Source organism: Mus caroli, chromosome 8 (assembly GCF_900094665.2).
Source record: "Mus caroli chromosome 8, CAROLI_EIJ_v1.1, whole genome shotgun sequence".
NCBI lineage: Eukaryota > Metazoa > Chordata > Mammalia > Rodentia > Muridae > Mus > Mus caroli.
In genome coordinates, this window is record NC_034577.1 from 27,299,121 (window position 1) to 27,325,494 (window position 26,374).

The 26,374-nt window shown below is 40.1% G+C and overlaps 1 protein-coding gene across 3 annotated transcripts in view; it reads right to left on the reverse strand.

The window, feature by feature from the left end:
• The window catches only part of Wrn (WRN RecQ like helicase), a 143,976-nt gene that overhangs the window by 22,020 nt on the left and 95,582 nt on the right, over nt 1–26,374 (reverse strand). For all 3 annotated transcript variants that reach the window (XM_029480718.1, XM_029480717.1, XM_029480716.1), the window contains exons 21-27: nt 25,852–25,953; nt 25,332–25,424; nt 21,769–21,910; nt 9,498–9,668; nt 9,322–9,419; nt 8,383–8,455; nt 7,548–7,621 (exon numbers count right to left, since the gene is read on the reverse strand). In XM_029480718.1, the coding sequence (XP_029336578.1) occupies nt 7,548–7,621; nt 8,383–8,455; nt 9,322–9,419; nt 9,498–9,668; nt 21,769–21,910; nt 25,332–25,424; nt 25,852–25,953 (753 nt within the window). The remainder of the gene's footprint in view (nt 1–7,547; nt 7,622–8,382; nt 8,456–9,321; nt 9,420–9,497; nt 9,669–21,768; nt 21,911–25,331; nt 25,425–25,851; nt 25,954–26,374) is intronic.

The window sequence follows — 26,374 nt, forward strand, 5'->3', positions numbered from 1 at the left end:
CTTCAGCACATTAGATGTTAGAAGACTCAAGGACAGTGTCCAGGACATGAGCATCTCACTGTGCACATGAAAAGACTTTGGCAAAGTTCAATGGCCCTCATGCAAAAATGCCCTTAAGAAACTACAAACAGAAGGACTCTGTCTCAATATAATGAAGGCCACAGACAGTAAACCTACAGCCGACATGATAAACAAGGGAAAAATGAAACTATCTCCTCTAAAATCAGGAATGAGACAAAAGTCCCTAGTTTTTCCATTTTTATTCAATCTGGTGCTAAAAAAGCTAAGCTAGTGAAGTTTAATATGAGGAAGAAACAAAGGCATACAAATAGTAAAATTATTCCTACTTGCAGATGGTATGATACTAATTTTTTTAAAGACCCTAATAGTCCTACCAGAAACCCCTCACACCTGATAAATATTTTTCAGCTACAAAGTAGGTTGCAAAATGAATACACTAAAGTCAGTGGCTTCCCTACATCTCAAATAATGAACTTGATTAAGAAGTCGAGAGTAGGAGGTCCCACGAATAGCAGCTTTCAAAAACCTAGGAATAAACTGACAAAGGGCTTGAAAGCCTTCGGCAACTTTAAACTTTGAAGAAAAAAGTTGAAGACATTAGAAGATAGAAAGACCCTCGATACACACAGATTGTCAGAATATGGTGACAATAAAGTACAGAAACTACTCTAAGATTCAACATAATCCCCATCAAAATTCAAGATATTCTTCAGAGAAAGAGAAAAAAAATTCTAAAATTTAAAGAGAAGCAAAATGACGCCAAATGGCAACAGCCGTCCTAAGCAGAAGGCAAACCAGAGACCCTGCAATAACTGATCTCAAATTAGACCAAAGAGACAGTAAACAAAACAAACAAACAAAGCAGAACAAGGCACTGGCACAAAAACACATGCATGGATCGAGGGACTACGATGGCAGAATTAAATCACAGCTGTAGTTATTTGATTTTCAATAAAGTCTTCAAAAATATACAATGGAGAAAAAACAGCAAAGAATGCTAGAAGAACTGAGGATGGATAGAGATAGCTAGGTAACTAGATAGATAGATATCTAGATAGATAGATAACTAGATAGATAGATAGATAGATAGATAGATAGATAGATAGATAGATAGAGATAACTAGATCTGTATTTCTGACCCTAAATTTCCTGGAATTCTGAAAGTACTCTAGGAAAACACTTCAAGGTCCAGGCAGAGGCAAGGCTCCCCACAGGGTGAGATACAACCCCACACTAGGTTGAATGAAATTAAAAATCACCCGCAAAGCAAAGGAAGCAATCAGTAAAATAAAGAGAAAGTCTGCAAAACGGGAGGAAAATCTCATTGACAGTAACTTAATATGTAGTATTTATAAAAATAAAATACCAACAATTTCAAATCAATCAAAAAGTCAATGAGCTGAGCTGACGATTCTCAAAGGATTAAAATACAAGGGGCAAATAATTAGAAAAAGATGTTCAATACCCTCAGCCATCAGAAATGCAAATTCAGAACCATTCTGGTCCCCATCTCACGCCAGTATCATCAAGGAAAGAAACAACAAATGCAGACAAAGATATGGGAATAACAGAAGCCTTATTCAGTGTTTGTGAGAATACAAACTAAAGCAGCCATGAGAGTATGAATATTTCTCAAAAAAAAAAAAAACAAAAGAACTACCATAAGAAGCAAGTTTGCAGATATATCTCCAAAGAGCCCTAAGTCAACATACCAGAGAGACACCTGTCCATCCTTTTTAGTTGATGCACTATTCACAATAGGCAGGATATGGAAGCAACCTAGATGCCCATCAGCGTTGAATGGATAGAGAAAATGAGATACACACACACAATTCCATTTTATTCAGTTTTGAACAATGCAATTATGACATTCACAAGACAATGGGTGCAACTAGAAATGATTATGCTAAGCAAAGTAAGCCAGACTCAGAAATAAAAATATCACAACATTTTCTCTCATATGCAGATCTAGGGGTGTGCATGTGAGCGTGCACGTGTGTGTGTGTGTGTGTGTGTGTGTGTGTGTGTGTGTGTGTAAAGGCACTGTGAGAATGGGGGAAAAGGACTGGAGGAAGAAGAGTGAATCCATGAGCCACAAAAGCAGGAGGAGGAAGAGGAGACTAAAGAGAGAGGAAGGAAGTGTGGGGGTCATGGAGCAGGGGAAAAACAATGAACTACATGATACATGTATGAAAGTGTCCTATGAAAACCTGTGTGTGTATATGTCAGATAAAAATAATTTCTAAACGTAATGCTCATGCTTATTACAAGTACACAGAAGGGAATCTCAAAGCACCTACAGAAAACATCAACAGCCAAGAGGTCAGATACTACATCCTTGAAGTGACACATCATTTTAAAAGTAGGAATAATTTTCACATTTGATTTTTACCTGAAAAGCTGAGAAATGGTAGTGAACAAGATGTTTTAGAAATGAAAATAAAATGACAAAAATTCGGTGCTCCTTAGATGAGAAGAAATAAAAGCAAGCAGCTGAAAGGGAGCAGACAAACAAAGGAGCTGAAATGGGGGCAGGAGGGGGGATCAGTAAAAGGAAAACTAAAGGCAACTCGAGAAAACAGGACAGCCATTAACACCAAGAAAGAGGAGACAGGAGCCAACGCGACAGTTTGCTTTACTACTTGTAATCTGTGTATGGTTGTGACACTGCAAAGGACAATGACTCAAACAGTGTGTTCAAGGAATCGAAGAAAGGGAAACATACCATATAACAAAAAGTCAACTATTTTTAATTGATAGATGGAAACTAGTGGTTTAAAAGCACTGCATTCAGAAAGAGGCTCGCAAACTCCAGAGACATCAGCTAGAAAGAAGGCCCTGAGACGGACTGCTAGTGTAGAAAAGAACGAGGAGTTTATGGAGGCCATTGGGCTGTTGCACTTTTTAATTTGTTATCTGTTGCCTCAAAGTACCAGGGAGCTTCTTCTATGTGTTATTTAATGAACACTTAATGTATCAAAAATAATGACAGCAAAGGGTCTGGGAGGAGAGCTTAGCTGGTGCCTGCCATGCTAAGCTACATTTAAGATCAGCCAGGCAGTGTGGTGCTCATTTCTAACTTTAGCACCGGGAATAGACAGAGCCAAGTGGAGTCCTAGACCTTGCCACCAGTCACCCTAGCCTAATTGATGGGCTACACAGGCCAGTGAGAGAATTAAAGAAAAAACAAAAACCACCACCACCAACAACAGAGTGGCCAGCTCCTGAGGAATGACACCCACAGCTGCCCTCTGGCTTGCACATGCACACACATACCTGTGAACTTTCTCCCACAGGAACAAGGACTCATGCACACACCTAACACATACACTTGCAGATATGTGAGTGTCTTGCCTACTTCTATACCCTAAGTTTGTATTCTTAAACTAATTTCTGGACTATTCCATAGGTAGTCCAAACTTATATTCTTAAACTCTTGGTTTTTTTTAACCTTAGCCCCCCTTTTTTTTTGAACAAAGCAATTTAATCAGATATTTGTGTCTTTATCTAATATGATTGTTCTTTACAGATTTTATGTAAAATCATTCATGAGCCCATTTACAAACTTATGGAAAAATCTTGAGTATAATAACGTTTTTAATCATTCATTTATTTATTTATTTTAAATTCCAGATTTTATTCCCCTCCTGGCCCACCCTCAAAATGTTCCACATCCCATGCCTCCACCCTTCAAAGTGTGTTTCTTGATTTCCCCAATGAAAAGAATGACAATATTCTCACTCAGTCCTAAAAAAAAAAAAATCACTGTCAAGAACTCCATTTCCCCTTCCAGTCTGGGCCTGTGGCCCGAGCAGACCTTGGGCACAAACTCCACAGCCAGTCCCACAACACCCAGAGGAAGCTCCATTCTCAGAGGTGAGGAGGATACAACATCTACCCCAACACCAGGAGTAACTGGGACCAGTGGGATACAGGCACCAAGGAACTCCACCCAACCAGTGGCACAGGTTCCTTCAGGTCTGAGCTGGTGCCCTGAGCAGAGTTCATACCTGAACTCTGAGTTCGGGTCGAACTCTGCAGCCAGTCCCACAACAGCCAAAGGAAGCTCCATTCCCAGGTGCTCTAATATGCCCAGGTCTACAGGATCCCAGGATCCTGGGATCCCAGGAGCTTGGCCATACCTGGATCTCAGGGTCCCAGAGGCAGCTTGACTCCCAGAAGCTCTGATACACCCAGGATCTCAGGATCCCAGGATCCCAGAATCACAGGATCACAGAGACAGCTGAACTCTGAGGCATTCTGACACAACCAGGATCACAGGAAGGACAGGCTCCAGTCAGATATAGCGAGGGCAAGTAGCACTAGAGATAATCAGATGGAAAGCACACATACACATGGAAGCTGAACAATGCTCTACTCAACGATAACTTGGTCAAGGAAGAAATAAAGAAATTAAAGGCTTTTTAGAATTTAATGAAAGTGAAGGCACATCATACCAAAACTTATGGGACACAATGAAAGCAGTGGTGAGAGGAAAACTCATAGCTCTAAGTGCCTCCAAAATGAAACTGAAGAGAGCTTACACTAGCAGCTTGACAGCACACCTGAAAGCTCTAGAACAAAAAGAAGCAAATACAGCCAAGAGGAGGAGACAGAAGGAAATAATCAACAAAATCAACAAAATAGAAACAAAAAGAACTATACAAAGAATCCAGGAGCTGGTTCTTTGAGAAAATCAACAAGATAGATAAACTCGTAGCCAGACTAACCAGAGGGCACAGGGACACTCTCCAAATTAATAAAATCAGAAATGAAAAGGGAGACAGATGAACAAAATATATCTTAAAATAATTATTCTGTCTTTTGAATATTAACAGTTGAAAATATTAAAATCATGTTCTATAAAAAAAATAAAAGTAGCAATCAGAAAAAGATAAACAACGAACTCCATTTCCTTAAGCCATCATGTTTTCTAACGCCTCCTGTCTTAGGAGTCTGTTCTCCTCCGTGACACTGCCACAGCCCTCCTCTATAGCCCTCCTCTATGGTAACAGCCTCCTCCGTGGCACTGCCACAGCCCTCCTCTATGGTAACAGCCTCCTCCGTGGCACTGCCACAGCCCTCCTCTATGGTAATAGCCTCCTGAAAAACACTGAGCTTATATGTCTGTTTGCTCTTCTACCACCCCAGGGGCCACTGCAAAAGTCCATTCATTTTGCTTAGAGTTAAAAGCTAAGATTAATAATCAAAGGAAGAATATTGTATAACATGTTAAATTACACAAGATTTAAGCTCCAATGTCTGTAATTCATGTTTCCTAAAATACAGGCACTGTCATCGCCTTTTAAGTCACCTATGGCTGCTTTGACTACAGCTGCAAGGCTGAGCATAGCACTGGAAGTTTCCATCCTCAAAGCCTAAAGCAGTTACTGCTTGCTCCTTGACAGGACAGTCTGTCAGCCTGTGTTCCAAGTGAGAACATGATCGTGTCACTTACGCTACTTCCTTAGCTCCCAACTGCCTACAGACTGACCCGAGCACTTAGGTGGACCTTGGTATTCTAACCTCCGTTTATTTCCTCAGGCTCTGCTTCACTGCTCCCCACTTCTCTCAGCGGCTGCTGAGGTGTACAGTAATATCACATTCTTCTCGCCTCCATTTGCCTTATGTTCCTCAAAGTACCTGCTTCACATCTACCTTAAGCTGCGGGAAGCTCGGCCTCAGCCTCTTTGTTTCTTTTTGAGATTATACTTTAATTATGACATTTTTCTTTTCCAATTTCTCTCTACAAACTCTTTCATATATCCGTCCCCACTCTCCTTCAAATGCATTAAGTAGTATTGCATGAATATATATATATATATATATATATATATATAATATAACACATATACACATATATATACTTCCAAATGTAACCTGGTGAGTCTATTCAATGTTACTTGTATATATAGTTTCAGGGATGACCACTTGGCACTGGGACACCAATCATCCTCTCTCCTGCGGAAGAGCACTTCTGTTCCTGGCTTTACTCAGCTCCAGCCTCTATTCTTTATAAAATATATAGTCTAAATGGTCATTTTAAAACTTTTTATATTTTTTACTAATACTGTATATGAATGTTTTACCTACATGCATGCACAAAGCACATGTTTAGCATATACATACATATATTATATATATATATATACATATATATATATTATATATGTATCTATCTTCCCCTGTATGTCCCACAGAATTATTACCATTGGGGGCATCATATGGCGACAACACTGGTGATGTACCCTGTGACTCCTGGGGCCTAAAACGATGCCCGTGTTACAAAACAGCCAAATGAAACACAGTTACCATTTAAATTTAGAAATGCTTCGTGATACTAGATGGACACTGTCATATATACTCCTTAAAGTTTCTATTTAAATAAAATAGTAGTAATCGCATCTCACACAGCCAAACAGAACGAAATGAAGGTAAGGAAATTAACACTGTGATAAATGTATCTCATTGTGTAAGATCCAAATAGTGCTATCTAAACAAGCAAACAGCATAGAAAGTGTGTGGGTGTACAGCGTATTTACTTTAACCTGATATGAATATAAGCGCAGTCCATTTAATCTTCATATATGATAGAGGTCGTGACACTTTTCTTATCCCATCCTCAGACAGGATATTAGATTCTATAAGCTTTCCATACTTCTATTATGTCAGTAAGCCATGCAGTAAGATTAAAATCATGAACAGCGGGGTTTGTAGCTCAATGGGAGAATGCTTAGCGAGCACATACAGGTCCTATGCTCCATCTCAGCACAGAAAAACAAAAAATTAAAACTACGATGAGCATTTTAGCTTTATTCTCTAATGAGTCTTACATTTCCAGTCTTATTGCCATAACACCTTTGTTTGTGATATGAGGCCCCCCCCCCAACACATATACAGCAGAGAACTGCCAGGTCTGGGTTCAGTCAGGGAAGATGCACCTAACCCTCAAGAGACTGGAGGCCCCAGGGAGTTTAGAGGTCTTGTGGGGTAGGAGGGGGGGTGGGGCCATCCTCATGGAGACAGGGGGCAGGGAAGAGGTATGAGATGTGGAACAGTTGGAGGGTGAACTGAGAGGGCAATAAAATCAGGAGTGTAAATAAATAAATAAATTATACATATATAGTGAAAATGGGTTGTGGATATGTATTCCCAAATACATAATAATAATGCTAGAGGTAGACCTATATAGATGTGAGCCAGAAATGTCATTAGCTATACATTCATAAGCTGCCCTTGGTCTATGTCACTTCAGAGTAATCAGGCTTGCTTTAAGATACAGGTGCACCAAGTGCTAAGCACTGTAATACAAAGCCTTGTAAACAGAGGTGCCCAAGAGGCACGATCCATCACCCTAACTTTCTGTGTGTCTATTTTAGTCATTACAACTACAGAGGTTATGTTGTGATTGTTTTTTTCAATGAAACAGTCCAACATCTGATAATCCTTTTTCTTTGGGAAAGAAAGGAAAATATCAGTATCAATAATGTAAGCAAATATAATAAATTAAAATTAGAACTCTGTACCTTTTTTTAGGAATGTTAGTCCCAGAAGAAACTTTCTCAGGCACTTTGTAAGAATGTATTCTCTCCAAATTAGACTATTTTTCCGCAAGTAAAGTCCATTAAAAAGAAGAGGAAATTACAAAAACATTTAAATGCAAAGAAATCTCAAAATAACAATTTCCCCCTAAGCAATCAATTCTTCAAATAAATAAGCTAAAAAGTTAGCTGCTGAACCACCACCTTTGATAACTTTAAAGACAGTTTAAAAAGTAAATGACCCGTGTAACAAATAAATAAACAAATAAATTTTTAAAAAGTAAATGATCCAAAGAATATCCTGAGACCCAGAAGCCCAAATTACAAAGGTGCCTCAAGTCCAGCCAACACTCTTAACCAGTAGAAATGATGCCCTAGGAGACTGAATTCACCATTCCCCCATCACCATGGTTAGCAGAAGACAGCCTATGTGCAAAGAATCTGTAGTAGTTACTAAGACACTAACAAAACAAGAAAGCAAATTTGTGCCCATTTGCCAGTGGGACGGGTGTGCATGTGTTTGTGTGTGTGTAGCTTTAATGAAAAAAAATTTGGGAATCAGACTCATTTATTAACTCTAAGTATATCTTTGTTTTATAAATCATTTGGCTTCAAGCCAAAACAAGCATAAAAGCAAAAATTACTTTATGAGATACTTCTTTGTTGTTCAAGAAATCATATAGATCCTCTCTTTATTCCAGTCACACATGTTCTCCTTGTAGTTTGTGGTTTTTATACGTGTCATGCAAATAAAAAACTTTAAGCCAGGATTTGCCTCCAACTGGAATGAGATAGTAAGACCCACCCCTCAAAAACAAACCTGCTTGGTAGTTAATCCAGCTGGGTTTTGATTAGAGGAATGTTGAGTCATTTCTGGAGATACAGGATTAAAACTGAAAAACATCAAAATTAAAATATCCCCAAAGTTAAAATGTAATCATCCAATTTATGAATCATTACTCTCAGAAAGCAGAGATTATATTACCCTTTAAGATCTGATATCTTTTTAAAATTTTTCTCTCAAAAGAAAAGAGGTTTCAAACAAGATAAAACAAAAAACAGATGCACAATCAGTAATATTTGCAGTAATACTGAAACACAGGCAGCAAGCATATTAGCTTCCTACACCTACAGTAGGGAGATATGGGTCACTAATTCTTTACCATCAAGCCCATGATGCCTGTGCAATGGGCAAGAACCTTGCTGGCTCTGCCTTTTATTCTATATGGCCATGAGGTGACTGTCATTCATATATATTCATCTATTCATTTCAATACAGTAGCAGAAGATCAGAGCATAAACATTTATAAAATATAATTTCAAATCCTTTTGGTCTCTGTCCCACATTGTATTGCACAGGATCACCTATAGAATGTCCAAAACAAGCCGGGCAGTGGTGGTGTGCATCTTTAATCCCAGCACTGGGGAGAGAGAAGCAGGTGGATCTCTGAATTCTCGAGGCCAGCCTGGACTGCAGAGTGAGTTCCAGGGTGGCCATAGGCAGAGAAACCCTGTCTCAAAAAGCAAAACAAAAGGATTTCCCTAAGCCTGTTAAGCTCTGTGTGTCTTGCAGTCAGATAATTGATGTCAACCAGGAAAATGTTTTCTAACATGCCCTTTTCCCATGGCCCCCTTATATGACTGGTACTCAAAGAAGACAACTGGTTTTACCTGCACGATGTCTATAAACTGCTAGAATTTCAATCACTTAAGCAAAACCAAAAGTGAATAGGGGAAGAAAGCTGAAAAAAAAAATAACCTTGGTAGTAGAACCTTCCTCGGAAACATCTCTTCATTAGCTTGAAGGAGGAGGCTCGGAGGAGACTGTGAACTGGCTTCTTCAAGCCACTTTCTACCCTATCAAAAGCAAAAAGCATCTTAATACACAGTGGAAAGAACAACGGAGTCAAACAGGTAGATCTCTGTGCTGGTTACCTTTTTTGTGAGGGAACAAGTCTTTATATATTTGTTTTGCTTGGGAACTTCTACCAAGAATCCTTCAGCTATGAGATGGTGAGAAAGGGCCTTCCACCAACTTTCTGCTTGCTCCTTTCCAGCACCAAAGAGCCTGTGACCCCGATATTTATCAGAAAGACGCTGAGAATTCTGAAATCAGAAACAAAGTGTCAAAAAAAAACCCAAACAAACAAACAAACAAAAAAACCCGCTTGTTCAAATAAACAGGCCAAATAAAGCAAAAACCTACGTAGCAATTCTAAGGGTTTAAAAGCACATTTCAGCTTTAAAATCTCTCTGATTCTTATGCTCTGTCTTTTTGTTCTGAGCACTTCAGCTGACGAATAAGTAATGAAAACAGTATTCTGTCTTAAATACAGAAAAATCCTCACATAATTCAGATGCGGTTCCCAGCGGATAGGTTCGGATATGTGTCTGGAATATTTCACTTTGGCTATTACAACCTGATTGACAGTTTTCTAAAATGATCAGGACTCCAGCTCAATTCTAGAACATGAGTGATAAGGAAGAGTATGACCTGAGAGTTGTGCAATCATTCCTGTATCCCTGCATCCATCCCTGCATCCCTGCATCCCTGCACGGTTCCTTCTCACTGTGCTGTGCTGGAAGTGCACTAGAAAGGTTACCTAACTGCTGATCATTTGAGACGCCAGCAAAAGTAGTGCATGTGAAATGTTGATGTTAGCCTATAAAAACTTCTGAGCGATGGCAGAACTCTCATGGGAGATTCTTCAATCAGTAAGCTCTAGAGCCATGAGGAAATTGTCGTGCAAGTTTCTTATCCTGTAACACAGAAGACTCTGCCCTGGTACTCTATAAAGCACTCTGTTCACTTCAGTCTCTCGCTGCCTATTTCATGTGTTCTCTACTCAGAACTGCTTTTAAGCATGTGTGGTGGTGTGCCTCACACAGCATCACAGAAAATGAAGTGTGTATGATGTCCCTGAGATGATTGTGGTAGACTGAAATTCGTCTGCCATTATAACCTCCATCTGCAGTGCCCTCTACTACACAAACTGGAAAGTCACAAACACATTTCTACAGCCCTCTCTCGTCCAGCATTCTGAATGTGATTTTAAGCTCTGTTAATCAGATGTTGTTTGCAGGACATGATGTAAGGCAAAGGCTACCGCTCTGCAATATGTGCAAGCAGACATGACTGCAGAGGGCCATGCATGATGGGTACGCACTGCTATGGTCTGGATGTAAAACCACAGCTTACAGGCTCATGCGTTTGGAAACTGGTCCTCAGCTGGAGATACTCTCCTGAGAGGTTGTGGAGCCTCTGGAGATGGAGGCATGGCTGGTGGAAATGGATCACTGGTGGCCGATCTCTGAGAGTTACGTCCCGCCCCTGCTTCCCAGGCTGAGTTCTCTACTTCCTATCTGCTACCATGAGATGGGCAGCTTCAAGTTCCCAACGCTATGGACAAATCCATATTAAGCTGTGCCTTCCCTGCCATGAGGGACTGTATCTTATGAACTGTGACCCAAATGAACTTCTCCCTTCAGTCACTTCTGTCGGGCATCGGGTCATCATGAAGAGAAAGGTAAACAAGGCAGGTGGTTGTTGTACCCCTTTCTTACTAGGCATCTATGTGGGTGCTAACCCTCAGTGTGGGTCAATTTGAATCAAGTATTTGAAGTCAAACACATGCCAGCTGATGTGTTTTAAGCACTGATACACAACATGGAGACTACAACTGTAACAGTGCACTGTAATTATCCTGACAAAGGAATGAATTTCAGCTGTCCCTGTCAAATAAATAGTATAACTATGTAAAAGATGTTATTTGGTTAACTATAGCAACATATATATATATATATATATATATATATATATACACACAATTATATATATAAGAGGTAATTTAAAAAAATAGCTAATTGACCCAAAATCATAAAACATATTTTCCTGACAGCAATCAGAATCAATTCNATATATATATATATATATATATATATATATACACACAATTATATATATAATATTATATATATATATACAATTATATATATAATATATTAAATATATTATATATATATTATATATATACAATTATATATATAATATATATAATATATACAACATATATAATATATTATATATATAATATATATATATATATATATATATTCCACAATATTCTCCATCAGTATGCAACTAGCTTTCCCTGACTAGTCATGAAGAGCTGGTAGGGTATTGTTTACAAATAACATCAAAAGCATTGAGTTGCCTAACTGGCATTACTAGCTCTCTTGACACTTAAGATTATTATCCTAGCTGTTTTTCTTCCTAAGCAGAAAGAAAAGAAAAAAAACTGCTAAATTTAATGTGCACATTTAATGGGATGAAGTAATGAGGCTTTTCCTAATTAGTAGAAAGGACCTCTTCCCTTTATGATCAATAATCATTGTAAATTCTGTGTACCGTGCAAATAAATTAATATAACCATGTTTCTATAGTAACCACTAGGCAGAGAATAAGACCTATTTTTTCTGTGATGTATTACATCTTTGTTTTAAAAGAATCATGTTCCTGGTACAACTATATATAAACTCAAACTAAACTGGGCAACCTGTTTTAAAACAATAGAATAAGGATTTTAAAATATGTTTTTTTTGTTTAATGTCTAAGATTGTTTCTCTGTATGTATGTATGTATGCATGCATGCATGCATGTATGTCTGCCTGTATGTATGTATATATGCATATGCACCATGTGCATGCAGTGGCTATACAAGTCAGAAGAAGGCATCACATCCCCTCCATCTGGAGTTACAGAATGATCTGCCATGTGGATCCCATTCAGGTCCTCTGCAAGACCAGATCTTAAGTACTAAGCCTTCTCTCCAGCCCCACAGAAAAGCTTTGGAAAATATTTAATGATCTCTTACCCTGAGCAAGACATCCTCATTAACTGCATAAATGTTCTGCCTAGTTGAATTTTCCAAGTTATTCACTGAATAACCAAAACGACTTGGAATGAGAAAGTCATCGTAGAGAGAAGATAGTAACTATTTAGTCATTGTTAGCTCTGAAAGCCTATCTATAGCTCCATGGAATGTACTCTTGAGAGGGAATTTTTCATATGTTCTTGTCCTTTAAAAGTCAACTTGAAGAGAATATGGTTCATATTACAGAGTGCAGAGCCCACGCACTGATGAATAAAGACCTGGTGACCAGGGCAAGCCACCCAAAGGACAAGTTTCTACAGAGGCGAAACCTTCGAATTAGTGTCTGGTACAACAGAAAATGGGGAAGAAAAAATGAAAATCTGCCACTTCTCAAATTAACTTCTTCAAAAATTAAACAGATCTATAACTTCCCGCTCCCTACTGTTGGGCATTTCATCTAAAGTTCCTTCCTTTGAGTCCTGAGAGTCTCTTATCTCCAAGGTCTCTGCTGCATTCTGGAGGGTCCCCGCCCCCAACCTCCTATCTCCTGAGGTTGCCTGTTTCCATTCTTTCTGCTGGCTCTCAGGGCTTCAGTCTTTTTCCATCACCCAATACCAGATCAGGTTCCCCTCTCCCCACCACCACTGCCCCATCCCATCCACTTTCCCTCCCAGGTCCCTCCCTCCCTCCATCCTCTAGCAGGAAGACAGGACATCGAGTGAATGATGGGGTTGCCATCCCACAGTCACAACTCTGATCCATAATTGTTCCTGTCTGAAAGAATTAATTACAGGGATGAAAATGGAAAGAAGCCCGAGGAAAAGAAGGTCCAGCAACAGGCTCAAAGTGGATTCCAGCTCAAGGGGAGGTCTCAAGGCCTGACACTATTACTGAGGCTATGGAGTGCTCACAAAAAACGAACCTAGCATGACTGCCCTCCGAAAGACCCAACAAGCAGCTGAAAAGGTCAGATGCAGATATTTGCACCCAACCAATGGGCAGAAGCTTCTGACCCCTGTTGTTGAATTAGGGAAGGCTGAAAGAAGCTGGGGAGAAGGGCGATCCTATAGGAGGACCAGCAGTCTCAATCTGGATCCCTGAGATCTCTCAAACAATGGACCACCAAACAGACAGTATACACCAGCTGACACGAGGCCCCCAACACACACACAGTAGAGGACTTCCGGGTCTGTGTTTACTCAGAGATGATGCACCTAACCCTCAAGAGACTGGAGGCCCCAGGGAGTTTAGAGGTCAGGTGGGGTGGAGGGTGGGGGCAAAGGTGTGGGGAGGAGGTGTGTGATGTGGAACAGTCAGAGGGTGGATGTGGGGGGAATAAAATATGGAGTGTAAATAAATAAATAAATAAATAAATAAATGACTTACAAAAAAAGAATAAAAATAAAATATAAAAATAAATAAAATAGAAAATTAAATTGTTTCTTGTGGTAATTTTTTTCTTCCTGAGAACGGCATGATCTTTTATCTTCTTCCTTCTTTCTGTGTCTATGTCAACTATAATCCCCCAATCCCCTGACAAAACAGAAAGGTCCAGTGACACCCTCACAAACTTCCACGACTCCCCATGCCTGCTCCCTTCCAAGCTTACGCAGCAGCTCCTGGCTGTCCACATGTACCATGTCTCTCTCTGGACTAGATTATACTCACTTCTTCCCAAATAACACCATCTACACTAGATGTTAGCCCTCATCTAGTTCAGCATGTATCCTCTACAAAATCAATGTAATGCCTTACATAAAAACAGATGCTCAATAGCTCAAGGACATTTAAGTTCCTAGCTACCCTCTCCACCTTCTCCTCCCACCAGCCCTGCCTCTTTCCAGCTCCTATAGTCCAGAGATAGTCCCAGCTGCCATTTCAGGGGTTCAATAGGTAATTCTTCATGAACCAAGTGCCTTGTGCATTTAGCCAAGTTCTTTAGTCCTGAAAGCAGACCTAACCCATAGTAATATATTTCTATCAGACTCAATATTTGTCTAGAAAATTAAATGAAATAGCCCACCCCAGCTACATGTTCCTATAAGTTTGGAGAGTGATTAGAACTACAGCAGTTACCGTTGACTATAGTAGTACATGCCTGTAATCCTACTGCTCAGGAGGCTTAGACGGGAGAATTTCCAGTCGATAGTCAGTCTAGGCATGATCTTGTCTTTAAAATAGATACATACAGATGTGTGCATATAGGTACACATGTATACACACACACACACACACATAAATCTATCAACAGTTCTAACAGCTGAGTGGGTCCAATCTTTTCTCAGAAGCATTATCTGGGTTGGGGAGATAGCTCATTAGACAAAGTGCTCTATGTCTAAATATAAGCACCTGAGATTGGATCCCCAGGACCTGTAAGATATGGCAAATAAATTCCAAATGAAATCAAAGGTTTCAATGCTAGATCTGAAACTCTGAAACTTCCAGAAGAAAGAATGTGAAGTATGCCTCAGTATTCCAGCTCAGGTAAGGACTCTGAAAAGGAGCCCCATCATCTACAAAATATGACCACTAATCAACAAATAGAATTTTCTAAGAAAGAAACTATTACACGGCCAAAGGAGCAGCCTAGAGTATAATTCTAGCTACACATCTGACAGAGGGTTAGTCTACAGAATACAAAAGAAGTTGAAAAAACTAAACACTAAAAAAACCAAAAAACAAAAAGTGGGTTATAGAATGAAACAGAAGTTGCAGAAGAAGAAATGCAGGTGCCTAGGAAATGAAATGCTTTTAGCAGTGTTTACCATCCGTATCCACCAGAGATCCAAGCTGAAACTACTTCGAGGATAAGATTTAAAATCATAAAAGACAAGAAATGCAGGTGATGATCTGGGGAACCCCTGTGCACCGTTGGTGAGACAGAAAATTAGTGCAGCTCCTTCGAAATCAGTAAAGAGAATCCTCCAACAGCTAAAATTATCAATCCTATGGCCCACATAAATCACCCCTGGGTATATACCCAAAGGCCTCTATTCCCTACTAGAGAGATACATGCTTATCCATGGTCTAGCTGCTATGTTCATGACTGCTAGGACATGAAAACAGCCATTAAATTTCAAAATAGATCATGAAAGTGTGGTACCACCTATACACAATGCCGTTTTATTTGGCTATAAAGAAAACCACAATCATAACAATTTGCAGGGAAACTGATGGAGCTGGGAAACAATAGTGATTCAGGGAACCCAGACCCAGAAGGACAAACATCATCACATGTTCGCACTTAGATGTGGATCCTATCATTGAATGTTTCACATAGTGTGTCTAACTTGGAGTGCCTGAAGAATTCAAGAAACTAGAAAGGGACCATTTATTGGTAGAGGTAGGAGAAAGAAAAAAACATATTATGGCGGGGATAACAGAACACATGTGATATAAATGGGGAAGAGGTTTAAGGTGTAGAGTGGGATTCGAGGGCAGAGTGGAGAGGTAGGGAGAAAGAGGTAACAAAAGTTTTTTTAAAAAACATATGGAAACTTACTATTTATAAGCTTCCTAAACACACACACACACACACACACTTATTAAAAGAGTCAAGTCCAAGTGGATGAAAGACCTCGACTTAAAACTGTATACACTAAATATCATAGAAGAGAAAGAGGGAAAGAAATATCAAAGAAGAGAAAGAGGGTGTAGGGAAGGTCAAGGGAGAGAGCTAGATGGGCATAAGAATGGATGGAAATCTGCAAAGGAAAAGTGGGGAAGTGGGTGGCATCTACAGGATGAGACAGAAACCTGGGATAAGGGAGGCATCCAAGGATTAATGGTGTGACCTTAGCTGTGACTTACTACACTGGGGATATGGAACTTGAATGCATCGGTACAGAAGACAAGCTCCTGAACAGAACACCAGTGGCTCAGGCTCTAAGATCAACAACTGATAAATAGGACCCCATGAAATTACAAAGCTTCTGTAAGGCAAAGGGCACTGTCAATAGGACAAGAAGGCAATCTTCAGATTGGAAAAGAATCTTCACCTATCCTACATCGGACAGAAGGCAAATATCTAAAATTTACGAAGAATTCAAGAAGTTAGACAACAATGACCCAAATAACCCAATTTAAAAATGGGATACAGAGCTAAACAGAGAATTCTCAAAAGAGGACTCTCAAACGGCTGAAAAGCACTTAAAGAAATGTTCAAAGTCCTTAGTCATGAGGGAAATGCAAATCAAAACAACACTGATGTTCCATCTTATACCCATCAGAATAGCTAAGATCAAAAACTCAAAAGATAGCACAGGCTGGCAAGGGTGTGGAGTGAGGGGAACTTATACAACCACTTTGGAAATCAATTTGGCAGTTTCTCAGAAAACTGGGAATAGTCCTACCTCAAGACCCAGATATACCACTCCTGGGCACATAACCAAAAGATGCTCCAACATCCCATAAAGACACATGCCCAACTATGTTCCTAAAGCTTTATTCATAATAGCCAGAAGCTGGAAACAACCTAGATGTCCCTCAACTGAAGAATGGATAAAATGTGATACTAAAAAGAAAGACATCATGAATTTGCAAGCCAATGGATGGAACTTGAGAATATCATCCTGAGTGAGGTAACCCAACCCCAAAAGGACATGCATGGTATGTACTCACTTATAAGTGGATATTAGCCAAAAAATACAAGGGCCATGGTATACTCCATAGACCCAAAGAAGCTAAACAAGAAGGAAGGCAGAAGGATGCTTGAATCTCATTTAGAAGTGGGAATAAAATAGTCATAAGAGGCACATGGAAAGAGGGAACTAGGAGGGGGGATGCAGAGGGGGATGGTAGGTCAGGATTGGGTGTAGGGAAGGTCAAGGGAGAGAGCTAGATGGGCATAAGAATGAATGGAAATCTGCAAAGGAAAAGTGGGGAAGTGGGTGGCATCTACAGGATGAGACAGAAACCTGGGATAAGGGAGGCATCCAAGGATTAATGGTGTGACCTTAGCTGTGACTTACTACACTGGGGATATGGAACTTGAAGAGGCCACCTCCTGTAGCCAGGCAGCAACCCAAGTGGAGCAATAAAGACACCGACCCACCCACAAAACTATCAACCCAAAATTTATCCTGTCTACAAGTAATATAGGCACAGAGGAGGGAGCAGAGACTGAGGGAATGGCCAACCAATAACCGGTCCAACTTGAGACCCATCCCATGGGAAAGCACCAATCCCTGACAGTATTAATGATATTCTGTTATGCTTGCAGACAGGAGAATGTTGTCTTCTGAGAGGCTCCACACAGCAGCTGACTTAGACAGATGCAGACACCCACAGCCAAACAGTGAATGGCACTTGGGGACTCTTGGAAGACTAGGAAGACGGGTTGCAGCCCAGAAAGGGATAGAACTCCACAGGAAAACCAACAGAGCCAACTAACCTGGACCCTTGGAGCTCTCAGAAACTGTACCACCAGCCAAAGAACATATGGACCTAGGTTTCCTCACACATATGTAGCAGGTGTCCAGCTTGGTCTTCATGTGGGTCTCAAACAACTGGAGTGGGGGCTATCCCAAAGCTGTTGCCCGTACGTGGGATATGTTCTACTAGCTGGGCTGCCTTGTCTGGCCTCAATTGGAGAGGAAGAGCCTATCCTCGCATAGACTTGAAGTGCCAGGGTGGGGGGATACCCAGAGGGGCCCAACTTCTCAGAGAAGGGGGAAGGAGGGATAAGGAAAGGATTGTGGGAGGGAGTGACCAGGAGTAGGGCAGTGAGTAGGATGTAAAGCGAATTAGTAAAATCACAAAATAAAATTTAAAAAAAATTAAAACCCATATGGAAACTTACTATTTATAAGCTTCCTAAACTCACACACAATTTTATAAGAGTTTAATTGGAATTAGGCTACATAAAAGCTAATGCTACTCAAGGAAGCCACAGGTCACCAAACAAATAGCCCAGTGCGAGATCCCTCCTCTCAAACTGTTGCTCAGTTTTTCCTACAGATGCCCCACCCCCACCCCCAAATAATACAGGTCACTGCCACTGTTCTTGGTTTCCCACCAGAACTTAGTGGTAAGGCTATATTGCTAAAGACACCACGTGCTTTGGCCATAGAACATGGAGAAATCACGCTGGGCCTGGCCCAGAAGTTTCCTTTCTGCTGGCTGGCTTTCACAATACCAGAAGGTGCTATGCAGGCTACTGGGGAAGAAAAAGTCAATTTCTTCTCCAGTTGTTAACCCTGTACACTAAAATGACAACCAGCATGGCAGATATGCCCATGGGTACAAAAGTGGCCTCAATATCATAGCACTTTTGACAGGATTTAAGTAGTACCATCCTCTCCCTACTGCTCCCACACCCATTCCATACATGATGCTGTAAACCTGGCCAGAACATTTGGTCAAGGAGCTCACGGCCCCAGGGGTGAATCTCTTCCTATTATTTTGCTAAACTGACATAGAATTATACTTGTCTCTAAGTTCCTGTCCCTATAGCCATAGATTGGTCCCACTCTCAAGCCTCATCAGAGAAGGTTCTTGGTGCAGTGGATGGCGGTTAACGCAGAATCTCACAACTGGTCAAAGCACAGCACAGAGGATATGTGTCTATATAGAGTGTCCATCTACAAATGGGAGACCTGGGTCACGCTCCTTTCCCTCAAGGCTCAGGGTTCATCCCAAAAGGAGACTGTAAGAGCCAGAGGTCATGTAGAACCAGAAGCAAACAGTGTCTTTTGGGCATTACAGACCACTGCACCCGTTAATCCACAGCATCAGTGGCTGCCTGCACAGAACCAAGTTAGCAAAATTTTCATCAAGGGATGGAGAAAAGGGTTTAGGAGCTCCTGGGGAGCAACTATTCACAGCTGATGGCTCTTCAGGGAGATCGTCATTCTTTATGGGCATAGCCCCTGATAGGTTGACCACATTCTAACAGATGCCCATACCCATGGCTGGGGAAGTTGGGGCGGGGGAGGTCATAAAGTTGGGATTGGTGAAGAGGCAGTGGGATCAGTCTGGGAAGAGCTGGGAGAATATTGAGGTTGATTATAACCAAAATACACTGCATCCGTTATGATGTTCTTGAAACGCCAGTAAACTATAATTTAAGAAGACAAGTCGGGTGCTGTTACTACAGTGTTGGCTGGCAGGAACTGGAGGCAGGAGAATGTCAGGGACTAATGGCAAGCCAGTCTAACCAAGACACTGAGCTCCTGGTTTGGTGAAAAACTGTGTCAAAAGAGTACAAATGAAATGGAGGGTACCAGAGGGAGACATCCAATGTCCACCTCTGGTGTTCACGTGCACACACAGACTTGAGAGCACCTGAACACGTGCATATACACTCATCCTAAAATATTAAGTGGTACCTACTCCTGAGGCCATGATAAAGATTAGCACTTGGATAAGGCATTTGGGAAGATGCTAATCTTGGTATGTAAATGATCAAGGTGTTTTTTTTTCCCTTAAATTATGGCTATTGATTATGTTATGACATGTTTGAGCAATGTCAAAGATGTTTACATGGTGAACTGTTTAGTCAGGTAAAACAAAGTTCTCTAGACAATCTTAGTTATTTTCTAATTAGACACATTAAAACAAATTTTTAAACTCAATTTAACAAATTTATGGATAAATTAAGTGTTTATAATATTAAAAAAACATGTAGGAGAGAATCAAGCACTACCGAAACCGAATTTATGCTTATAAAAATCATCTCTTCAAAATAACTCCAAGACAGTTTGATATATCATCTTACAAATTAAAATTACAAAGGTATTAGCTTGTCCTAAATTGGTTAAGGGGAACAACTTGCTCAGTTCTCAAGAGAATTACAGTCATAATTTTTCACCGATATCCCAATAGATATCAAAGTCACTGAAAGCAGAGAAAGGAAACTTGTCTTATTTTCACTATTGTTAGCATCTACACATTTTCATTAAGTGATACTTTTTAAAAGCTTTACACTTTGCGCTAGCAAGGGTAGTATAAAGTTTCACTAAGGATGAACTGCTTAATTTGAGGACTCCCAGAAGACACTGCCGGTAGAGGACGTCTGACTTGGTTTTCAAATAATAAGTGAAACCTGATCCCTCCTGTGACCACTGAAAGTTTGACGAGAAACAAACTTATTTATTGATATTGGATACAGCTGGATCGTACCAAACCAAAACAAGGACACTTTTCATAAATTAAATACTCACACTGGCTTCAGGGGTTTTAAAGGTGACAAAGATAGAAAATGAATGTACGTATTTCAATGGCATTTGAGATTTCTTGCAGAGCTGATAGAAATAAAAACTGCTTAAGTAACACTTCTATTGTTACATTTATACGCTTTTTTGCCATTTAAAATCAAAAATTTAAACTCCATTATCTTGAAAGCACTGACACTTGAAAGGATAGTACAAGTTTTCAATGTGTTTCATTAAAAATATTTCATAACTCACTCCATCGATTACTTTCTAAGCACAAACAAGCACAAGCAAAAGCATTTACATGAAGCTTTTGAGTATTTAACCAGCAAATGCTTACCTAAATTATTTTAAAATTCTATATACAAAATGAACATTTAACCTCTACTCTAAAGCATGTTTTAAATAAGCAGACAGATCCATCTACAAAGTACTCTGCCTTCTTCTACTCTTGGTTTATTTAAGTGATATTAATATACAATTCTTAAATTTACAGACTCTTAATCCAGAAATGAAATTATCATAAAAGCAGAAGGACTACAGAAAACCAGCTCTGTACGTGTATTTGTACCTTATTATTGTCACTTTGTAAGTGACATTTGGCAGCATAATGAGGCCACATGAATCACTCAAAACAGAAAGGAGTCCAGTTAAATCAGGTATTCACGGGTAAACCACTAAAGCAAACAAAAGCCCTTTCTTAGAATGTTAAGTACTTCTGACATAAAACACCATCGGAGGGAGACTATGCTGCTGTGCACTGTTGCTGAACCCAGTCTCTGACAACATAATCCCTGAAATTCAAGTTTTGCGCAAAGAACATAATCGTATCTGGGCATCAGAAGCTGCAACTTTGTTCTACCAGTCCCTTGACACACTGGAAGTTAACTTTCCCTAAGTATCCTAAGAAAAACCAGTCTAGGGACTAATGCAATTGCAGTGTGGTAAACGAATAGGCTATTTTCAGTCTGCAGCACACAGCTGACCGCCAGCATCCAACATAGCAAAACAGCAACTGACATGAGACAAGATTTGTCCAAGGCAATGAATGCAGGGTTAGGATGGAACTCACGGTGTCTCCGGGTTGCTAGTTAGCCATCTAAAGAAAGCCAAAGCTACAGCCACACAGTGGAAAGCACTGTCAGAAACGGTCCCAGGAGCTATCACAGATACACTCACAGATCCTCGGAGAAATAAGATCGGAATCCCAATTCCAAATTTCTCCTGCAGGATGTCCACAGCAGACAGTAGCTGGAATGCTTGTGGCCCAAAGTCTTGGGATGCGCCCTCTGAGTTGTTAGCAGTAAGGCAATGATTCAGCCTGAAGGAAAGTAAGAACAGACTAAGAAAACACTGACAAAAGCAAGCTCCCTTAGAAACAGAAAGATACAAACATAAACCACGTACAAAAAATTCTCAAATGTGTCTGACACTTCCAACGCTACACATAAAGCTTACTACAATCAAGGGCATGTGTGTGATCTATGTGTATGAGACACAAATAACAATACGGCACTACAGACAGCGCTTTCTGGTGGTACCCAGAAGCTAAATGTTATGGAGGCACTGGGAAGATGCCAGGCTCAAGGAAAGCATCCCAGCTAGGGCAGCTCCACATGATCAGTTATGTAAATACGGAAGCTTGTGCTACGTTACACCAGAAAGGGTAAAATTGGTTTTAAGTTAAAAGCTGCTATGCAGTAACATGTTAGTTTGAACCCTAATAATTTTACAACAGAGCACCGAGCCTATAAGCTTGTTCTGCTGGTACATTCAGCAGTTAAATTCCTTAGTCATCCTCCAAGTAGATGTAAAATTATCACTGATGTAAATGAGGATTTTTTTTTAGCTTGAGAACAAAAGAAGTCCTTAGAGACTATCAACTAATATATTCAATTACGAAATTCAACTACTTTCCACATCACATAGATCTTTAAAGTAGCAATAAGGATGCAGTCAGTATTCCGGTTAAAGCTATTATGTTTTGATTTAAAGAAGAAATCCCCTGCCTTAGGTTTATTCTCCCATTTACCTCTTTAGTAGGATGCTCAGGTGACTTTCTTCAGAGAATTTAAAGTTATCAAGTTCCCATGAAGTATGACCTATACATTATCTTACCACCTTAAATATATGTTATTGTGGTTATCACTAATTTCCAAACATCTTTAGATTTCTATCCCTAACAGTGCTGCTTCTGACATACAGCTACTGTACCTAGAGACACGATTAACTCAAAGAGGCACCACTTATTTTATTTACAGTATAATAAAGCGTGCATATCCCTATAAGCAGACCCGTCGAACCTTCATCACAATCAAGACCCAATGAATGCTCTGCTCTCAGATCTATTCTCCCCGCCTTTAACCTCTGCCAGCGGCTGATCTTCCCTACAGCTCTGTCTTTCAGAGAGTGTGCATGTGCAGCCACACTACAGAAGCAGGGATATTTCCTCATTTAAATGTTTGCTGGAGGGCTGGCGAGATGGCTCAGTGGTGAAGCACTGACAGCTCTTCTGAAGGTGCTGAGTTCAAATCCCAGCAACCACATGGTGGCTCACAACCATCTGTAATGAGTTTGATGCCCTCTTCTGGTGCTGGAATTTGTCACTAAAGCCATGTGGGCTAGAGAGTTCTCTTTTCAGAGGTTTTTAAGGAAGAACTCAATCCTTATAACAGTTAGAGGAGTATTCTTCCTAAGTGTCACCATGCCTGAGCACTGTCAATTCGAGCCCACTAAGAAGCTGGACCATTAGGTCAGTTTTACTGCAGTATTTCCAGTAACCCGGCTTGTTCAGAGCATTCACGGGGTCCGCAGTGAAATTCCTTCATTTTGATCTTGGTACTGTCCTCCCCCTTTCCCATCAGTCTTGGAAAATATCGAACCCGTGAGCTCGCCGACTCCCCTCTATTGGCTTTGTCATCTACGACATTGATCTACGCACTTCTCTTTATAACTCCCTTCCTGTTCATCTTCCTCATATTTGCCCGTTTCTTAAAGTGAATGCTAGTTATGCGTCTGAAACCTGTGCTCTTTCATGTTGTATTAACACTATAAATTATCTTTGCAGAATCATTCTCGCTGTATCCTGGGTACTTCATATTCTTCTTCATTGGTTCAAAACATTTTCTGAGTGGCTGTAAGATTATTTAGAGGTACATTGTTTGGTTTCTAAGGGTTTGGAGATTTCTCTATTCTTCCCACTGCTGCTTTCTAGATTGACACCATTAAAGCAAAAAGCATACTTGATCCAAATCGAATAGTTCCTCATTTGTCAAGGTTAGCTTTATGTAAACACATGTGTATAAGCTGCCATTGGAACAAATTGCTGAAATGCTTTCAAGAAATTAATTAGAACTGGTTTGCTGACACCCTCTTCATTCCTTCATCTCCTCATAGAGTCAGTGGGTGGGGGTAGGGGGTTGTTTGGGGGCTTTGGGGTGGGTCATGCTTGCTGTTGAGTCTTACGCTTGCTTTTGTTCTCGGTATCTTGAGACACAGTCTCACTATGGGACCTGGGATCTTTTTGAGATCACTTGCATCGCAGGCTGGTCTCAGCCTCTTGATCTCCCGTCTGAACCTCTGAATTTGCCGTTGCAGACACGCCCATCGCTCCCCTCAGCCCTAGTCATTCTTGTCCATTAATTCTACTGACTTGTAAGTAGACGCCGCCGACGTCACCTAATACACGTGGGTTTCTGATCCCCCGCCTTCTGCTTCTGTGGTTCTTATGTGCAGGCTGTGCCCACTTGGGATTATGTCTTCTGGGCTGTATAGCTTGCATGTCAAAGTGGGGCTGTTGTTTGATCAGAAAATAATTTAGATGCCACAGCAAATGTATTTTGAAGATGTGAATACTATTTATGATCAGATGACTTCAAAGATGGAAATCATGCCCAATAATTACCCTCTTTGGGTTGAAAGCCTTAGTACAAACAAGCTTGCTGGGCAATAAATTTTGTTTCAACACTAACATTAGCGCTTGCCTGACGCAGGGTCCAGACCAAATCTTGGCTACAAGTTTTAAGATTTGCCACCTCACTGATGCCCGTGACCCCTGTCCTGTTCTTTCCATCTCACACCTCTCCTGCCCCTCTTGCTCTCTCCTTGGTGCCACTTCTCTGCAGAACGCTGATACTTTACACTGGTCGGTGTCTTGATTCATCCCTGATAGCATGCTTTGCTCCAAAGTCCATACCACTAAATACTAAAACAGTAACATACGGTTTCTTTTGGCTAGTGTTTTTGCAGTGTTTTCTATTTCATTTTTTTAAAACTATCTGCATAATTGTACTTGCCCTTATGGTAAACATCAAGTAGAATGCCTTTCAAATCAATTTTGATAAATTATGCCTTTAATGAGTATTTTTAGGCTAATCATATTGAAAAGCAACTATTGACTAACTAGGCTTACCGTTTTAAGACTTTATTATATAAAAGTAAACCTCATCACTTTGTTTTATTTTATATAAAGTAACTATACCACTTTAAAAAACTAAAATAGGATGCCTTTAATCCCAGCACTCAGGAAGCAGAGGCAAGCGGATTTCTGAGTTCGAGGCCAGCCTGGTCTACAAAATGAGTTCCAGGACAGCCAGGGCTATACAGACAAACCCTGTCTCAAAAAAAAAAAAAAAAAAAAAAAACCCTAAAATACTCATATCAAACAAAAATTTAATGAAGCAGGAGTTGAACAGAAAGAGAATCGACAGTTTCTAGAAGGTTCGTCAGGAAGATATTTTTACCTGGGCCTGCAATTATCACAGCATTTTTCAGTTCCCATAATGTCCAAGGAGGCCTTCTGTAGACGTTTGTCCTCAAAATGGGACAAGATGATTCTGATGAAGGGAAAATCTTAAATTAAAGAACAAATATAGACATACTACACCCACCACCCAAAATGGCACAATAGTACCACTATTGTATTTACTTGGCTCATCATTATTTCATATTAATTTATTTAAACAAAAATAAGCCTGCCCTAATGTTTAGCATGTATACAGCAAACATTCTTTAAAAACACTTTTAATTAACTTAAGAAAAAAAAAGTACCATCTAGCCGGGCAGTGGTGGCACACGCCTTTAATCCCAGTACTCAGGAGGCAGAGGCAGGCAGATTTCTGAGTTCGAGGCCAGCCTGGTCTACAGAGTGAGTTCCAGGGCAGCCAGGACTACACAGAGAAACCCTGTCTCAAAAAAACAAACAACAAAAAAAGTACCAGCTAAAGACCTATGTTTCCAATTGGAAAAGCAGGTAATACATACCGTCGCCTACACTGACTGGAGTGAAGGTATTTTTCCATCTTTACCATCATCTTTAATTTATATAACCGGAACTTTTCATTGTGAATCTCAATAAGGAGATTCCTGCCAATTGAAAACAATCACAAGAATATTTAAAATTATACTGTTAATTTTATTATTTTGCTTTTAACCCATAAGATCCCTACTGTATCACAATAAAAATATGTCTATCCCCTAAATTCCTGCATTCTTTCTAATCATGCCCTGGACAAGAGAGTTCCACTGATAACTTTCAAGGTTTCCTTTTGATTTACAGACCTCATTCATCACAGTTTCTAGTAAGCCTTCTAATACATGAATCCTGGACCTTTCACTGAAAATTCATCTTTTATTTTAATGGATGGTCTCTGAGAAAGTTAAAATATCTATGTCAGGAAAACTGAAAGAGGCTCATTAGTCTGTATGAGCCTTCATCCCCATCACTCCAGTATGAACCTTTATCTACTCCTACTGGCTTTTCAGAGGACAGCTCAGCTCCAAAGCT